The following is a 15570-nucleotide window of genomic DNA, read 5'->3' on the forward strand; positions in this document are numbered from 1 at the left end:
CATCCCAAAAGTAAAGTGTGCTGGTAGCAGCCTCATGCTGTGGGGCTGTTTTTCAGCAGCAGGGACTGAGGGACTCATCAGAGTAGAAGAAAAGCTCAATGCACCAAAATATTGAAATAGCCTTAATGAAAACTTAGTCCAGAGCATTCAGAACCTCAGACTTGGCAGAATGTTCACCTTCCAACAGGACAATGACCCTAAGCACACAGCAAGAGTGGCTTATAGACAACTCTGTGAATGTCCTTGACATTAAACCCAAAAAGACTTGAGGCTGTTAAGGTGCTTCAGCTAAGTACTGAGTTGCAATGTACTTATTTCAGTTTTTTTATTTTTAATATATTAACAAAGTTGTGACAGTTCTGTTTTTGCTTTGTCATTATGGTGTATGGAGTGTAGACTGATGTGGAAAAAAAGTAATTTAAAGCAGTTTAACATAAGGCTGCAACATAAAAAAACGTGAAATAAATGAAGGGGTATGAACTTACTTTCGCAAGGCACTGTATGTATATATATATATATATATACAGTGGGTACGGAAAGTATTCAGACACCCTTTAACTTACATCCATAATTAACATTTATATATATATATATATATATATATATATATATATATATAGCTACATATACAATAATACAATTTTTAATAGAAAGAGAGTCCAACTTGCCTGCCCTTCTACTTTTTATATTGTTTCCTAACTTTTTTTGTCCTATAGAAAGGCAAAAGCCCCAAAACAAATAAAAAGTAACTGTAAAATTTAAAAATATATACTTTTTGTGTTTTAATAGTTGTAACTCCACTTTTTTCTTTATTGCCCAAAGCATTACCCCTCACTCAGAATCACTGGAGCCAACAAAATGCATTTGGAAATTGGCTGCCTCAGTTGTGCCCTCTGTGGTTCGCATTCTGCAGCTTTCCATGCAATCAGCGCAAGTCAGCTGCTTTTCATTGTTTGATTGGAACGCCTGCCATGGATTTGGCTGGATTATAGCTGACATTATAAATCATAATTACAAGACATTGAAAGTATCGGTCAAGAGAGCCAATGAGTTGAAATATAGCAATTTGAGGGTTATTTTTTATTTTTTGCAATCTGTAGTAGCAAGACAGAGAAACGACATGAAAACGTCATGCTCGTGTGAGTGGTGTTGGAAACTAGTCCAGATGTGATGACAGGCTGCTTGTTTGTTATATAAACAATTTTAATTTTTCCACAGGGAAGAGGCCTACACGCTTATCATTCCACTGGATGATGATCAAGCCATCACAGCCTGAGGATGAAAGAGAAGTGATGACTGTTGGAAAACACATCCAATGTTATCCAACACCACTTAAAAATGAGCAGCTGTCAGGTCCCCCGCTAGCCCTCCTCTAACAGGCTTTCCATGAAACATAGACTCCGGTACAAACCTCCAGAGCAAGCTTTCTTTAGATTCTCCATTTCCAGCTGGCAGTTTCATCAACAACGCCTAAGGGTTAAGAACCCGGCAGAATCTAGTCTGCTAGCAGGTGCTAACTGCTAAAACAAATCACCATCATTTCACATGTATCCACATCAGCTCAAATCACATCCTGTCTGCTCAAATCAAGGAGTGAAGATTTGGCTGGTTAGCATGGCCTGTTAGCACCTTCTGGTAGATGCTGTAACTATGGCATTGTGGAGAATAAAAGGTCATATTTATATAATATAATATAATATAATATAATATACATATGGGAAATGTCACAAAGTTTGAGGTCAAACATTTTTTAAGAAATGGATATTATGCAGCACAACTGTTTTCAACATTGATAATAATAAGAAATCAGCATACTAGAATGATTTCTGAAAGACACTGAAGACTGGAGTAATTGCTGCTGAAAATTCAGCTTTGCCACTGCTGAAATAAATTACATTTTACAATTTATTCAAATAAAAAACAGTCTTTTTAAATTGTAATAATATTTCATAACATTACTGTTTACTGAATTTTTTATCAAATAAATGCAGAGAATTTGTCTATATTATATTTTATACAACAGTTTGTTCTGGATCTCGAATCCGAGTATCAGCACTCTAACTGTTTCACATTTGTATCACTCCACTTGTTGTCGGATATATACAGACAGCATTTGTCTCAGTAAGTGTCAATGGCAGAAGAGCAAACCCCCTATAATTTTACAATATTATTACTGTTATTGTGTCAAAGAATGTAGTTTTAAGAGATTTGAACATATGCGTGAACATAGTTGTTCAGACCTCAAATGTGTGATTTATATATAAAGATAGTGAATATTTGAAATTTGTTTAGACGTTTTCGGAGATGTGAGCTCCAAGCCGACAGCGGCCGTTCAGCGCTTGTGTACCCGCCGAGAACAGCTTTATCTCAGCCAGTCCTTCGGGAATTTGCTGCTGGCTCTTCTGTAGATGGTGTTACATGAGGTTTAATTCATTTTGGTTATATTAAACAGGCACAATTTTGTCTTATTAATCTACTACTTGTGGCAGAGCAAATCAATTTGGCATTAGGGTAAAGTTAAGTTTCACATCTTTTCATTTTTATGTAACTAAATCCTGTACTAAATAGAGTGCCGATTTTCTACCTTTGACTGAATTGTTTGCTTGTGTTTATTCACAAACGTATTATACTTTTATAATGGCTATTGTTGTTCATTTATATATTATTGTTCAATAAATAATATTTTACATAACTAATATGCCGTGAAATATGCCTGCAGCCATGTGCCAATGGCCAAATCACAGCTGTGCTGATATACAGCCATATCGCTCAGCTACTCGTGTAATATTGCTCATTGATTATATTATATTATATTATATTATATTATATTATATTATATTATATTAGTCATTTAGGGCTCATGTGATTGGCTCAAAACTCTGGACATAAATGGGAATGCTATCTGACGACTCTCCTACTATAAACCTCCTTGGTGCCAATCTAGATACATTTAGATAAAAAGATCAATTTGAGCACCTGCCAAAATGACATTCGAACAGACATGTCGATTTGGCAAAACAAATTTAAAAGGGACAGATGTTAGGCACAAGCTCTTATCATGAGGGAAGTAGGCCTGTTCCTGAGGTGGACTGCTGGAGGTCTCAACAAGTTCAGTGCGGTCAGCTAGTATTGAGCCTCGGGGGCCTACCTGGAGCAGCACATCAGCCCATGGCTCTCAGTCTGCTGTTTCCCAGTCCTCTGTTTAGACAGAGCAACAAAGTAGAGATCTGGCACCTGGCCAGGTTTGTAGCTGGTGATTGCGGGCCTGTTTGCCAGCTGACAGCTTGAGACGGGAGGGTGAGGGCAGGGAGAGAGCTGCACTGGGGCTGGGATAGTGCAGCATGACTCTGACACACAGGAGGGAGACACTGAGCGTACGTAGCAAAGTGCACAGTCAGAACAGCAAGGTGAAAGACGTCTCACTGTCAGATTAAGCAGATGATACAGCTCAAGTTTAGCAAGGTAAGATGATCACGTTATGCTTTATGTACCTAAAAATTAGGGTTAAATAATACCTACATCTACAGCCATATATTGAAACAGGTATAGTGTCTCTCTCAACATGGGAAATGTGTAATTATTCATAGTGCATGCATTGAAAAAGTCCTCATGTGATCCAAGATTGGATGCTCCTTGCTATTCGGCTAGCAGCCCTCTAGTGGACGAGTTAGAATTTGCAGGGCTATATGAGTCCATGAACCCAACATTTGAAATAAAGACACACCACTTATTTAAACAAGTCTGAAGGTCGACCAGATTCACAGAACATATTTTGAATTACAATTATGGTGGCTCCTTTAGAGTGCTCTCATGGTTAAAAAGCTCTGCAAGGTCTAAAAAGGCATAATATTCAAAAAGTGAATAACTAAAACTGCATACAGCCAAAAACACTGATACTGTGTAATAAAATACTATTGAGCACCATACCAGTTATACGTAACAGCATCTCCATTAAAAACACCTTAAGATGTGTAATTAAAGTTCGCCATGTATATTTTCAGAGCTTAAAGGGATATTTCACCGATTTTGTCATCATTTACTCAATTTCCTGAGGTTGCAAACCATGTTAGCCAAAATGACAGCCTCAGTTACCACAAATATGCAATGATACCATCTCCTTTTGGTGGGTAAATCATGATAAAAATGTTTATTTTAGGGTGATCAATCCCTTTAATTTGATAAAACACACTTAATATGAAGTATACAAACCCAAAGTTTCTCATGGGATTGAAAAACAGGTGAAAATGGTTGGAATAGAGAGCACCAGCTCAAACCCTTCAGTTCTGCAAGACTGAATACCTTAAAAACTAGCACTTGAACAGAAATGTCATTAACCAATGACACAGCAATACTATTTATAAATTAACACAACATTATAATCCAAAATAATTATACAATACCCAGAACCCAGAGCTGCTATATTGTTCATTTTAAAATATTCAACACGAATAAAATAGCATTTAAATATTAAAAAAAATAATAATAACCCATGATGACCCAATCCCAGAAAGAAAAAAAAAGATATTTATATTATTGACTGGAGAAGAAAAAAAAACTCAGCAAACTTAAGGCTGTATATAATAAATTGCACTTCAACTCACCTTGAGCAGCTGTTCCTCTGGTGCTGAATACACTTGCTATCAAAGTGGCCACATACCAAATCATAGTACTATTGCCAACCAGAGAGAAACCTCATCATATCTCAAAGTGCCCCTTTCAATAAATCATTTTTAGCCGAGCCCCTGGACGTTAGACACACTGTCAGCTGCTGATACCCTTTTATTCATGCCCTGCATACTTTTCTCCGACGGTTCCCTTCATTCCTTCCCTCCCCTTCTTTCCTTTCGCATCCTCTCTCGATGAAATAGAGCACCTGCACCAGCGCACGGCAGCCAGACGCGGCTTGATGGCAATGCCAGCGTGAAACCAAGCCTGACTTTTAGCTGTTAGCTCCGCCCCCGCTCGAATTTCATTGGCCGGTGGGGGAGACGTCGGGGCGGGGATTGGTCGCCTCTCCGTCGCTCTCCATGTAAAAACTGAGAGCACCCCGTTTCAAGGTGAGTTGGAGCGTGAAGTGGCGTCGGAACCGCAGTATCATGCGCAAAAGCGAAGTCGTGAAAGCAGCCTGTCGGATGCCCAACGTAGGTAACAAGGCTTCGGGTGTTGTGAAAGTTAAAGGTGCGGAGGGCTAGACGTCACACTTTAATGTGTGGGGAGGAAAGTCATTCGCCTTTCATCCCGTCGATTGCACTGCGCGCGGTCGTAGTGTTGAGACATGAATCTGGAGCCACACTGAATTCTCCGGTAGTAGTGATGTCACTTGTTAGTGACATAATGGTTGAACCAAATTTCCAGCTCTAAACTAGTTCTAAGGAGGCAAGTAACTAGAGCACTATAATGATATGACACAGGTGATATGAGTCAAGTCAGTCTAAGGCAATCTAATTAGTATAGCTGTTCCCTAAAAAAAAAAGTTTTATAGCATAAAATCATGCTTCAGTGCCCCCAGTGAGTCCAAAATATCTTTATATGATTCAGATAAAGGATACTAGCCTACTTAAAGGGATAGTTCTCCCCAAAAATGAAAATTCTGTTATTTATTTGTCCTCCGATAATTCTAAACCCACATGCTGTTGTTTTTTGTTTAGTGGGAAAAAATGTGAACTTATAATGTGTCTTTATATAGCTATTTTCCATACAGTGATAGATCGTACTGTCTAAAAGTTGTTAACGGAAAACTTGAAATATCGACTGATAATTCAAGATGATTTCTGTCATCAGTTTTCTGAAAAGTTTTCTTGGATCAGCTGAGATGCTAAAAAGAGAGAAAATACAGTTTTATTGCAACCTATTAAAAAATAAGCAGATAGAGGCATTTGCGGTGTAATAAGAACTTTTTTTAAAAGATTTAATGGGATATTGGTAATTGAACCAGGTGACCAGATTGCAAGACCACAGTGGCGGTTGCCTTTTTCATGTTACAAAAGCAGTTCAGAAAGAGAAGGCCAAGATCTGGCAACCCATTGCTTTAACGAGGGTTAAAAATAGGACTTGACTGAAAATTTACCCCACTCTAACACTTTCTGTATAAGTAATAGGTAATGGTTATTTGTAGCCCAATCTCTGACAGTGATGTCTGAAAAAAGTAGTCCATACAACTTGTGAATTTATACAATAGTTTTGGGAACAGATATTATTTTCTGAACTATCATTTCGCTTTCCATGTTCAGATTAAAAAATGGACTTCATTTGTCAGCTACAGGCGTCCCGTGTTCGAATCCTGACTCGAGGACCTTTCCCGATCTCTCTCCCACTTTCTCTTCCTGTCAGTTCTAATCTGTCCTGTCATAATAAAGGCAAAAAAATAAAAAATAATTAATATACCAGCTTACAGGTTTGAGGAAAAATGACAGAATTTACCAATAAAGCGCTTTATTTTATATAAGAATTTTAACTGATGCATCTGTCACATATCATATATATTGTTAAAATGGAGCTGTAGGCTGTTTTCAGTCTGAATAAAATGTTTAAAAAGCAAATTTCCAGAAATATAGAGGTGTCAAATAATTACAGTGTACAGCAGCATAATGTTTAATGCATGCTGTGTTCTTTGCTAAATTGGTGGTTTTTGAACATCCACAAATCAGCCCAATATGGAGACAGCTGTAAACTCACATGTAGCATTTCACTTTCAATTTAAAAGGTAGAATCTGCTATACAGTCCATTTGAGCAATGTTTTTAATGGCAATTCTGGTGTTCTGCCAATGCTTATAGGCCTTAAAACTTCCATCCACTTCAGATAGTTTATGGTAAAGCAGCTTGGACTGACAGTTCTCAACCAGTGTCTTTCATGTTCTCATAGACATAAGGACAAGAAACTTCCAAATTATACAAATCTTAAAGCTAGGTACATTTCTTAATCAGTAAAATCACAAGTATTATTGTTTATGAATGCTGGACTAATTGACTTTCTAATGCAGTTTGATCATGTTTGATGTCATACAAAATAGAATAGCAGGATTTATTGATTACACCATTAATATCATAGTGCTATTATAAAGAAAAACTCTTTAAAATCCTCCAGAAATGCCCATTCAGACTGTATTTAGCCGATGAGTGTACTGTCCTTGTGTATATAAACCCACATTCAATGACACACACTGTTCCAATTGCAACTTAAAAAAAAAAAACTCCCCCAACACTTGGAGGCTTTATGAATTCTTATAACCTCTCACTTATCTGTCTCAGTATGTACATTCATTGCCAAGTTTGGTGCCACCCACTCACTCATATGAGTTATTAACCTGCTTGTACATGCAGTCAATATGTAGGTATTTGTAGGTACAGCTGTATACATTACTTCACACAAAGATGTTTTTTTTTCCCTCAGGTAAAAAGATAAAGATATGTTTTCCCTCAGGTAAGAAATACACATTTGTTGGGTTTGACACCAGCTTCAAAGTGCTGCGCTATCATCTGAACTGAAAATAAAACACAGGCCTCAAAATGCTCTTGATTTCCATAACCATTTTAGAGCTGAAGGGCAGGTAAAGATATTCAGCTGAGCCCTACAACTCACCTTCAGATTATGAAGACATTTGATGTTTCAGACATTATGATGTTGTTGAGGAAACCATGTGTAATGCTGTAATGGTATAGATGTACAGAAAAAAACTGTTCGCTAGGATGCACTCTATTTTTTGTGTATGTTATAGTCGTCTTGGACTTTTACTGGCACATATTGATTGATTTTTTGACATATTGATTATTCTACAAGTGAATGCATTCAGTAAACGGGGGTTATGAAGATAAAGTAGGGCTAGGTATCGATTAGTGTTTTCAGATTCAGATTCTGATTTACAGCTTTCAATTTCAATTTCATTCAGTGCTGATTCATTAGGGTATATTTAAGTTTTTCAGTTATTATGTCCAATTCATTAAAATAATCGGCTTATAAGAGTCATTTGTTCATGAATTGGTTTACACTGGTCGAGTTTGGTACTTTTTGGCATGGAAAAAGGACAAAAAAAGATAAAATCAATAAAAAAAGATCACTTTTTTCTTTTGTTGTAGTACACAGTTGCCTTGGCGCTAAAATGGATTGATCTGGGATATTAAGGACCTGTATCAGGATTCAAATTAATTAATCAGAAAATCTGTATTTATTTTACCATCAACTGCTTTGAAAAAGAAACATTTTTGAGAGCACTTTTAAGCGTGAGGAATGATCTTGTACTGGAGAGTTCACTGGAGCTTTGCATCACAGAATAATAACAAGGCTAAAATGCAACACCTCCAATCTTAAGCTTTGACTGCCTGAATGACCACAAAATTCACATTATAATCAAAACACTCCAGCCATATGTGAGGGATTTCAGTGCTGTTGCCATTGTTAATGGCAAGATAAGAAATTTTATAAATATATTTATACTTTTGAAGTGATTCAGTGCTAATTCATTATATTTCAATTCAATATTTTCCCCTTCATGTCTTTCCAAAGCTCTGGAACACAAAAGAAGATGTTTTGACACGTGTGTATGTGTTTTGTCCATATGTCAAAGGGGTCCAGTGTTGTTCTTTAAAATATCTTCTTTTGTGTTCCACACAGGAAAGAAATTCAGACAAGTTTAAAATGACACGAGGGTGACTAAATGATGACAAAATTCAAATTTTTGGCTGAACTATTCCTTTAAAGGATATATTTAAAATGCTGAACAGAAAGTCAGGAGCACTCTGTATAAGAATTCATATTAAATGTGCATGCATCATAAATGAGGTCCTCCCGGGCATGACTCGTGAAATGCTTTAAACTTTTCACACGTACCCACAGGGGATAATAAATAGGACTTTTGTGTTTTTCCACTCCATTAGAAGATTTGCATATATCAAAAGAACAGCAGATGCTTTGCACTATAGTTTGTCACTTCTCTGTGCTCAGGGCGTATTTGGACTGTCTGCCATTTCATGAAATGTTAACCACTGTCGACTTGACAAATACAAGAATGCAAATCATCTCTGGCCAGGCTCTTGTGTTCCGTAAGAAATACAAAGACAACAGATAAACAGCTTGCCAGCATACTGGCTAATGTTAATGCTGCATTTAGCTGGATGTTTTCACTCTCTGATGCATACAGAGGCAAAACACACTAGTGAGAATAAAATGCGAGAAAATTACATAAGATACTGAATTTTGTTTTGATATAAATTTTTATATCAATTTGAAACACCGTTTTGCTATCTCTGAATGTGAACACAGTTAAGCCTAGTAACTAGTCTGTTATGACATATAGCAGTTACCGTATTTGACCTTTCTATAAACAGAAAGGCGCTCGATTTTGGTTATTCATTCATACAGGCTTTATTTGAACTGCTTCTGTAAGCTTTTGTGTGAACAGGATGATTGGAGAGTCACATCTGTTAGTAATACGGTTTTCAATCCAAAGCATTACTGTGTGAATGGGGAATAAGCACCATTTGTTCCTCATTCTTTAAAAGCTGTTGTTAATTGTTTACCATTTAGCATCTCTGATGTTACAATTATTTCTCCATCCCTGTGGTTTTCCTTAAAAGTAATTGCAATTGATCAGGAGCAACTAATTCGGTCAATGTCATTGATTCCTGGATTAGAAAGACAAACAGATCTTCTCATCAGGTGTTTTTTCGATATGGTAAATTGAGTTAAGAAATTAGTGTAGCTATTGAAGAAAATCTCTAATGCGGTTTTCACAGGCTTTGTGTCCACTTCCAAATAAAGTTGATCTGAATTTGAGCAATGATGAGCCAAGGGCAAGTGGTAAACACTTGCAAAAAAGAGTAGACAGTAAATGAACCAAGTGAGAAACAAATGTATCTAAATAACAGTAAACAAGAAACCAGTTGGGTAAAATGACATTATGCTCTTTATCTGATGAATCTCATTACCCAACAAATCAGGAAGATCTTATCACGGAAAAAGGAACAGTAATGCAGAACAGGGGTTTATTGCATGTGTTAGCACCATATTAGGGCCATATTGACAAAATGCACCACATATGGGGAGGGGACGATCGATCTGCCTCTTGCTTCTTTAGATTGCATGCTCGTAACACTCAGATTCAAGTGCTAGTAGACTTCTATGCATACAGCTTCCTATAGATCATCCCATGGCATTTAAAAAGTGTACACACTGAAAACGTGGGATTAAATATATGTAATGTAATATATGACATAAAAAGAATAAGATTCTTGACGTACAAAATACTAAGACATTATAAAATCTCTGTGTGTGTAATATGTATATGTACTACACACATAATACTTTTATCCAGCAAGGATGCATTAAATTGATCAAAAGTGACAGTAAAGACTTATACATTAAATTATCTTTTTTTTAAGATTATCTTTATCAAGATTCCAGAAAAAAAATCATGGTTTCTACAAAAATATAAAGCATGACTGTTTTCATCATTGATGATAATAAGAAATGTTTCTTGAGCATCAAATCAGCATATATGAATGCATTTTGAAGGACCTTGTGACATTGAAGGCTGGAATAATGGTGGCTGAGGCTGCTGAAAATTCAGCTTTTCCATTGCAGGAATTAGTTATATGTTAAAATAGAAAACAGTTATGAGACAGTTAAGAGACATCTTTCAAAAAATGACCCCAAAGTTTTGAACAGTTGTGTCTATATATATATATATATATATATATATATATATATATATATGAAAGTATGAATTTTAACTAGTTTCAGAACTTTGTAAAATTACAAACTTGCTTGGAATGTGTGTGCACAAATGTGCAGAGTGCACACTCACCCTTAGCACATTTATAATTGTATCTGTGTTTACCCATTTGTTTAGAGTGCCATGAACGTCATGTTTCCAAAAACTGCATCCACAGTAAGCTCTTTCATTTACAAATGACCTCTCTCTGTTTGCTGAAATCTACTGTACAGGCTGTTTAGAGTAGTTGATAAGTGGTCAGCTGTTTAATTTCTACAAATTTTTCAGCATGGCATCTGTACAGTAAAGGGCACCTTTAAAAGCAAATTTCAAATGAACTAGCCAAAGTAATCCCTGTTCATTCTGGTCAGGGTTGAGCAAATAATTGCATAGCTGTTGGCTGGCACTGCTCCACCCCTGTGCCCATGGGAAGTCTGGCATACACGCCTGGCCATGGCACTTCGGATTTGGGGATGGTGGGGGGTGGAAAGTAGGTCATATGGACTCCTGTCAGCTACAGTCTGCCTGTGACCAACACCCCCTACCAGTAATTCATTAGCCCTACTCAAAACCATCAGCTCTCTCGGTTTTAGTTGGAAAGTGTTGGGACTATAACCATAGTAACTGTGAGTACTTGTGGTGAAAGCACAGAATCAGCCCTAATGATCAATATGTCGGGTCATTAGTGTGTCAGCGGCACCGCTGAGCTGTCGACTGTCCTCTTGTTATCACCAGCATGTAAGATTTTACTCCAGCAAACACAAACTGTATATATGTGCATAATTCAAGGTCACTGCGGTTACTGCTGTCACATCGCATATAAAGATGTCATCTAGCTCAAGTGTGTAATTCTCTTCCAAACTATTACAGCGAACAGACTTTTTCTAATGATTACACTTGAAAAACTGACATCTGTTTCACATGTGACAGGGAAAAGAAGATCTGAGTGCCATATTTGTTTTTCAGTAAAAAACTGTTTTGAGTGAATATGAATTATGCTCTGTCGTCCACATGGCAGACTGGAACATAACATCTGAAAGATGTAATGGAATTACGTGATACAAAATCACACTTACATTAAGTCTTATGTAAGATTTATCACTAGAGATCAGTTTTAAATGTCAATGTCCTATCAGACACAGCTTATGATATTCATCTGGCTTACTCAGAATTTAATTTAAATAACAGAATTTATATAACAGAATTTAATTTGAAATGAGGTAGCAAACGGGATGCAGATTTGCAATTCAAATTTGAAAGTTTGTTTTTGAAAAGATGAAATTTCAAACTAATTTGTCAAGACCAACTTCGAATGTGGATGGATGGATATCGTCGCCCTGGAATTATAAGTTTATTATTCTAATTCTGTGACAACTTATTTACATTATGTGATGTTTCTTTTGTAAGCTGTGTACATTTTGGGACTATTTTTAGAAAGCAAAAAGGGTTCTATCTACAGAAGTCTATGGAATGCAAAAATTTTGAAGGTCAATATCTCAAAACTGCTCAGAATGCAGATAGAAATTTATAATTCCAAGGCGGCAATATGGGTACAGTCATTTAGACACTTCCAAAACTGTTGCAACAGAGATGGAAATACAAATTTTCTGTTTCCATCATTGTTGCCACAGTTTTGGAAGTGTCTTTTCCTGTTCTAAAGAAGGGGGTGTCCCAATACTTTTGTCCATATAGTGTATGTACAAGTCATTGGTGTTTGGTGATGAGTTTTTGGCTCAAGGTCTAAAGTCACACCAGACATGTTCAGCTTAGATTAGGACTTTGCTTTCTGCAGACCAGTCAAGTTCTTCCACACTGACTGAATCAATCATTTCTTTTTGAACCTTGAATACACAGAGGCATTGTCATGTTAGAACAGAAAAGGGTCCTGTCCAAACTGTTGCTATAAAATTATAAGCACACAATTCCCTAGAATATTATTGTTTTAACATTAAGATTTGTACTCATGGAAATTTCTAAAGTAGTCAAACCTGTTCATTAGAAGAGATGTCCCAATACTACTTTTGTCCATATAGATAGATAGATAGATAGATAGATATGCTAATGTTGAAAGGCACAAGCATTTGCTTCAATTATGTGGAATAGTTATACTTCAGGTGGCATACAGCTATGCCATATTCCTTAGGGAATAAGATGCATTTCTCATGGTAACAGTTTAAGACTGATTGGAGATGGAAAGCTTTACATGATGCATCTCTGATTCATGAATGCGTAAAACTATATATAGTGCACATATCGAATGCTTATGTCACTCCGTGTATGAAAGGTTGAGTATTGAGGTGAAAATCCTGCTTGTGGCACGTCTTGTTTTTTAGAGCCTGGCTGTAATGGCTGGGGGAAGAGTGATATGAGGGGCCTGTCAGTTGGCTTCTGGACGTAATCCTCTCTAAAGTGAAGTGCAGTTATTTTGAGTACTTAGTGCGCATCCTGATCTTCCAGGGCATCTGTGTGTATAAAACAGCCCCTCACACTGTGTCGGACCACAAGCGAATCAAATTGAACATTTTCTTACAGGGCTGACATTTTCTGACAGATTTTCAAAAAGCACTAGAACGTTTTACTGTTTAAATCATGCTGCTTGTCTGTTTGCACATTTCAGACAGACTGCCCGTCTTTGCATTATAAGTAGGGATTTTTCATTCTGCTGATTACATTAATATGCCAGTAGGTGGCGACAAGTGATTAATTTAATCATTCACAGAAGTGATTTCTTCAAAAACACTGATTCATTCAGGAATATAGTAGGTGAAAAACAGTTTATGAAAACGGTAGTACATCCAAATTCACAGTATTCATAGACGAAAAGTACCCAAATGATGGTGAGAACTTAACGTGCGCATCTGAAGAACACTTAACTATTCCATACGGCCACAGAAGAATGAATAGGAGTGAAATGACATAACTGACGCTGGTAGGTCACATGACAATATGATAGATGTAGTATCCAGATTTCATTCATACTACACATTTTAAACACAGCCATTGTTTTTATGAGTGAGTCATTGAATCATTTACTCAGCCAATTCATTCAAAGATCGTGATACAGGTATATTCAGTAGCACCACTGCTGTGTGTTTCTCAAACAGTTAGTTGATTCTGCTGTGGCTTCGTTTGGAACAATTTTCATCAGTGGAACAAAAATATACACAAATTAACTGGCAAAATGTGAGTAACTCAGTATTAACCTGTTCATTGAACTGCGTGTATTTTATACCAAACTCTGATGATTTAGTACGGAGCAAGCTTTCTATGATCATTATTTATTTATTTATTTTAGCAAAAGAGTTTCCTCGGCTGCACCCCCTGTCTACAGACATTCAGACGTTTCTTCTTGTTGTCTTCCATCACCTCAACAGAGGGGTCAGCCTCTAAAGATGAATAGGTGGCTCCTCTAGCCTATATTTATTGTAGGTGCCAAGACTAATTGGTTTTTATTTAGAAGGAAGAAACTGCTGAGCCACAGAAAGATGGCAAGAGAGGTCTGAGGAAGGAGTGGGAGGGAAAGTGTGTGATAGAGAGAGAGCGAGAGGGTAGGTAATATACTGTACGTCAGTGAGATTACCTAATGAAAGCTTAAAGCAAAGAATCTGGGCCAAAAGGCAAAATGAGTCCCCTGTGAGCACATAGAGAAGTGCACTAGCATTTTTTATTCATAAAATCCTACAGTGTGCTAATTAAAAAAAGGAGGGAGGGAAATCAACGGCCCTGGAATAATTGCCATGGATCTATGAAGCAATGAGATTAATTACTTTATGATAAACTATCCAAAAAAGAGGTCAGTGCAATTGAATTATGAAATACATCAAATATACCCTAGTGAATAGTTAACAGATTTTATACCCTGGTTCTTATAGTATGTACATGATGGCAGTATTTCCATTGCATTAAATTGTTCTGCTAGTATATATAATGAGAGTATATGATCAAAGGTAATTGTAACAGAGCATCATTCAGCAAACAGAGGGAAGCTCTGCGGACTGTAATCGGATAAAGCTCAGTGGCAGGGCTCATTGCGTTTTTAAGCCATGAGCTTGATCCATTGCTTTGCAAACACTGTGTATCATACAAGCCTGATAAACAACTACTTTCCTTCTTTTGGGGACACAGTTTGAATCATGTGGAGATAGAGCCAAATTAGAAAATGTGTCGAGCTGCGCAGATCATCAGTTGATGTACTGTAGACAGTAGACACATAGAGAGTGTTTTGTGTTGGTCTTTACTTGCAGTTTTTAAATACATTGTATTCAGTTTAGAAATGTATGGCTCTGTGAAGCTTATTAATTTTGGCATATGTGAACAATTTAAATAATTATTTAAAAATTACAGTATCTTTATATCTTATTTATTATCGACGACGATCATCGTGTCAGGACCGCTTCCCACGTATCGACGAGGACACGAAAGGTTCAGTAGACTTTTTGCTTTAAATGAATGGTTATTGTCATGGTGTAAAGAACAGAAACTGCTCTTTGTTAATAATTGGAATCTTTTCTGGGAGCGTCCTCCTAGGCTTTATCGCACTGATGGCCTGCACCCCAGCAGAGTCGGAGCGGAACTCCTGTCGGACAACATCTCCAGGACGCTACGCACCATATGACTAGTAAGTCAAATCTCAAATAACGGCCCTGATGACTTGTGTTCTACCCGCTTAAATGATAGAAGTACTTGTTCTGATATAAACTTAATGCAGGATCTAGAAAAAATCTGATCGTGATTAAACCAGAAAAACGTAAAATAAATGAACAAAAAAAATGTTAAAGTTTGGGCTCTTAAACATTAGATCACTCGCACCCAAAGCAGTTATTGTAAATGAAATGATCACAGATAATAGTTTTGATGTACTCT

The 15570-nt window shown here is 36.8% G+C and overlaps 1 protein-coding gene across 3 annotated transcripts in view; it reads right to left on the reverse strand.

Annotated features, from left to right (window-relative positions):
• The window catches only part of igsf9bb (immunoglobulin superfamily, member 9Bb), a 127159-nt gene extending 122262 nt beyond the window's left edge, over positions 1 to 4897 (reverse strand). For all 3 annotated transcript variants that reach the window (XM_016492946.1, XM_016492945.1, XM_016492947.1), the window contains exon 1: positions 4602 to 4897. In XM_016492946.1, the coding sequence (XP_016348432.1) occupies positions 4602 to 4665 (64 nt within the window). In that variant the 5' untranslated portion in view covers positions 4666 to 4897. The remainder of the gene's footprint in view (positions 1 to 4601) is intronic.
• Positions 4898 to 15570: the final 10673 nt, after the last annotated feature.

Source organism: Sinocyclocheilus anshuiensis, unplaced genomic scaffold (assembly GCF_001515605.1).
Source record: "Sinocyclocheilus anshuiensis isolate Anshui unplaced genomic scaffold, SAMN03320099.WGS_v1.1 scaffold1208, whole genome shotgun sequence".
In the NCBI taxonomy this organism is placed as follows: domain Eukaryota; kingdom Metazoa; phylum Chordata; class Actinopteri; order Cypriniformes; family Cyprinidae; genus Sinocyclocheilus; species Sinocyclocheilus anshuiensis.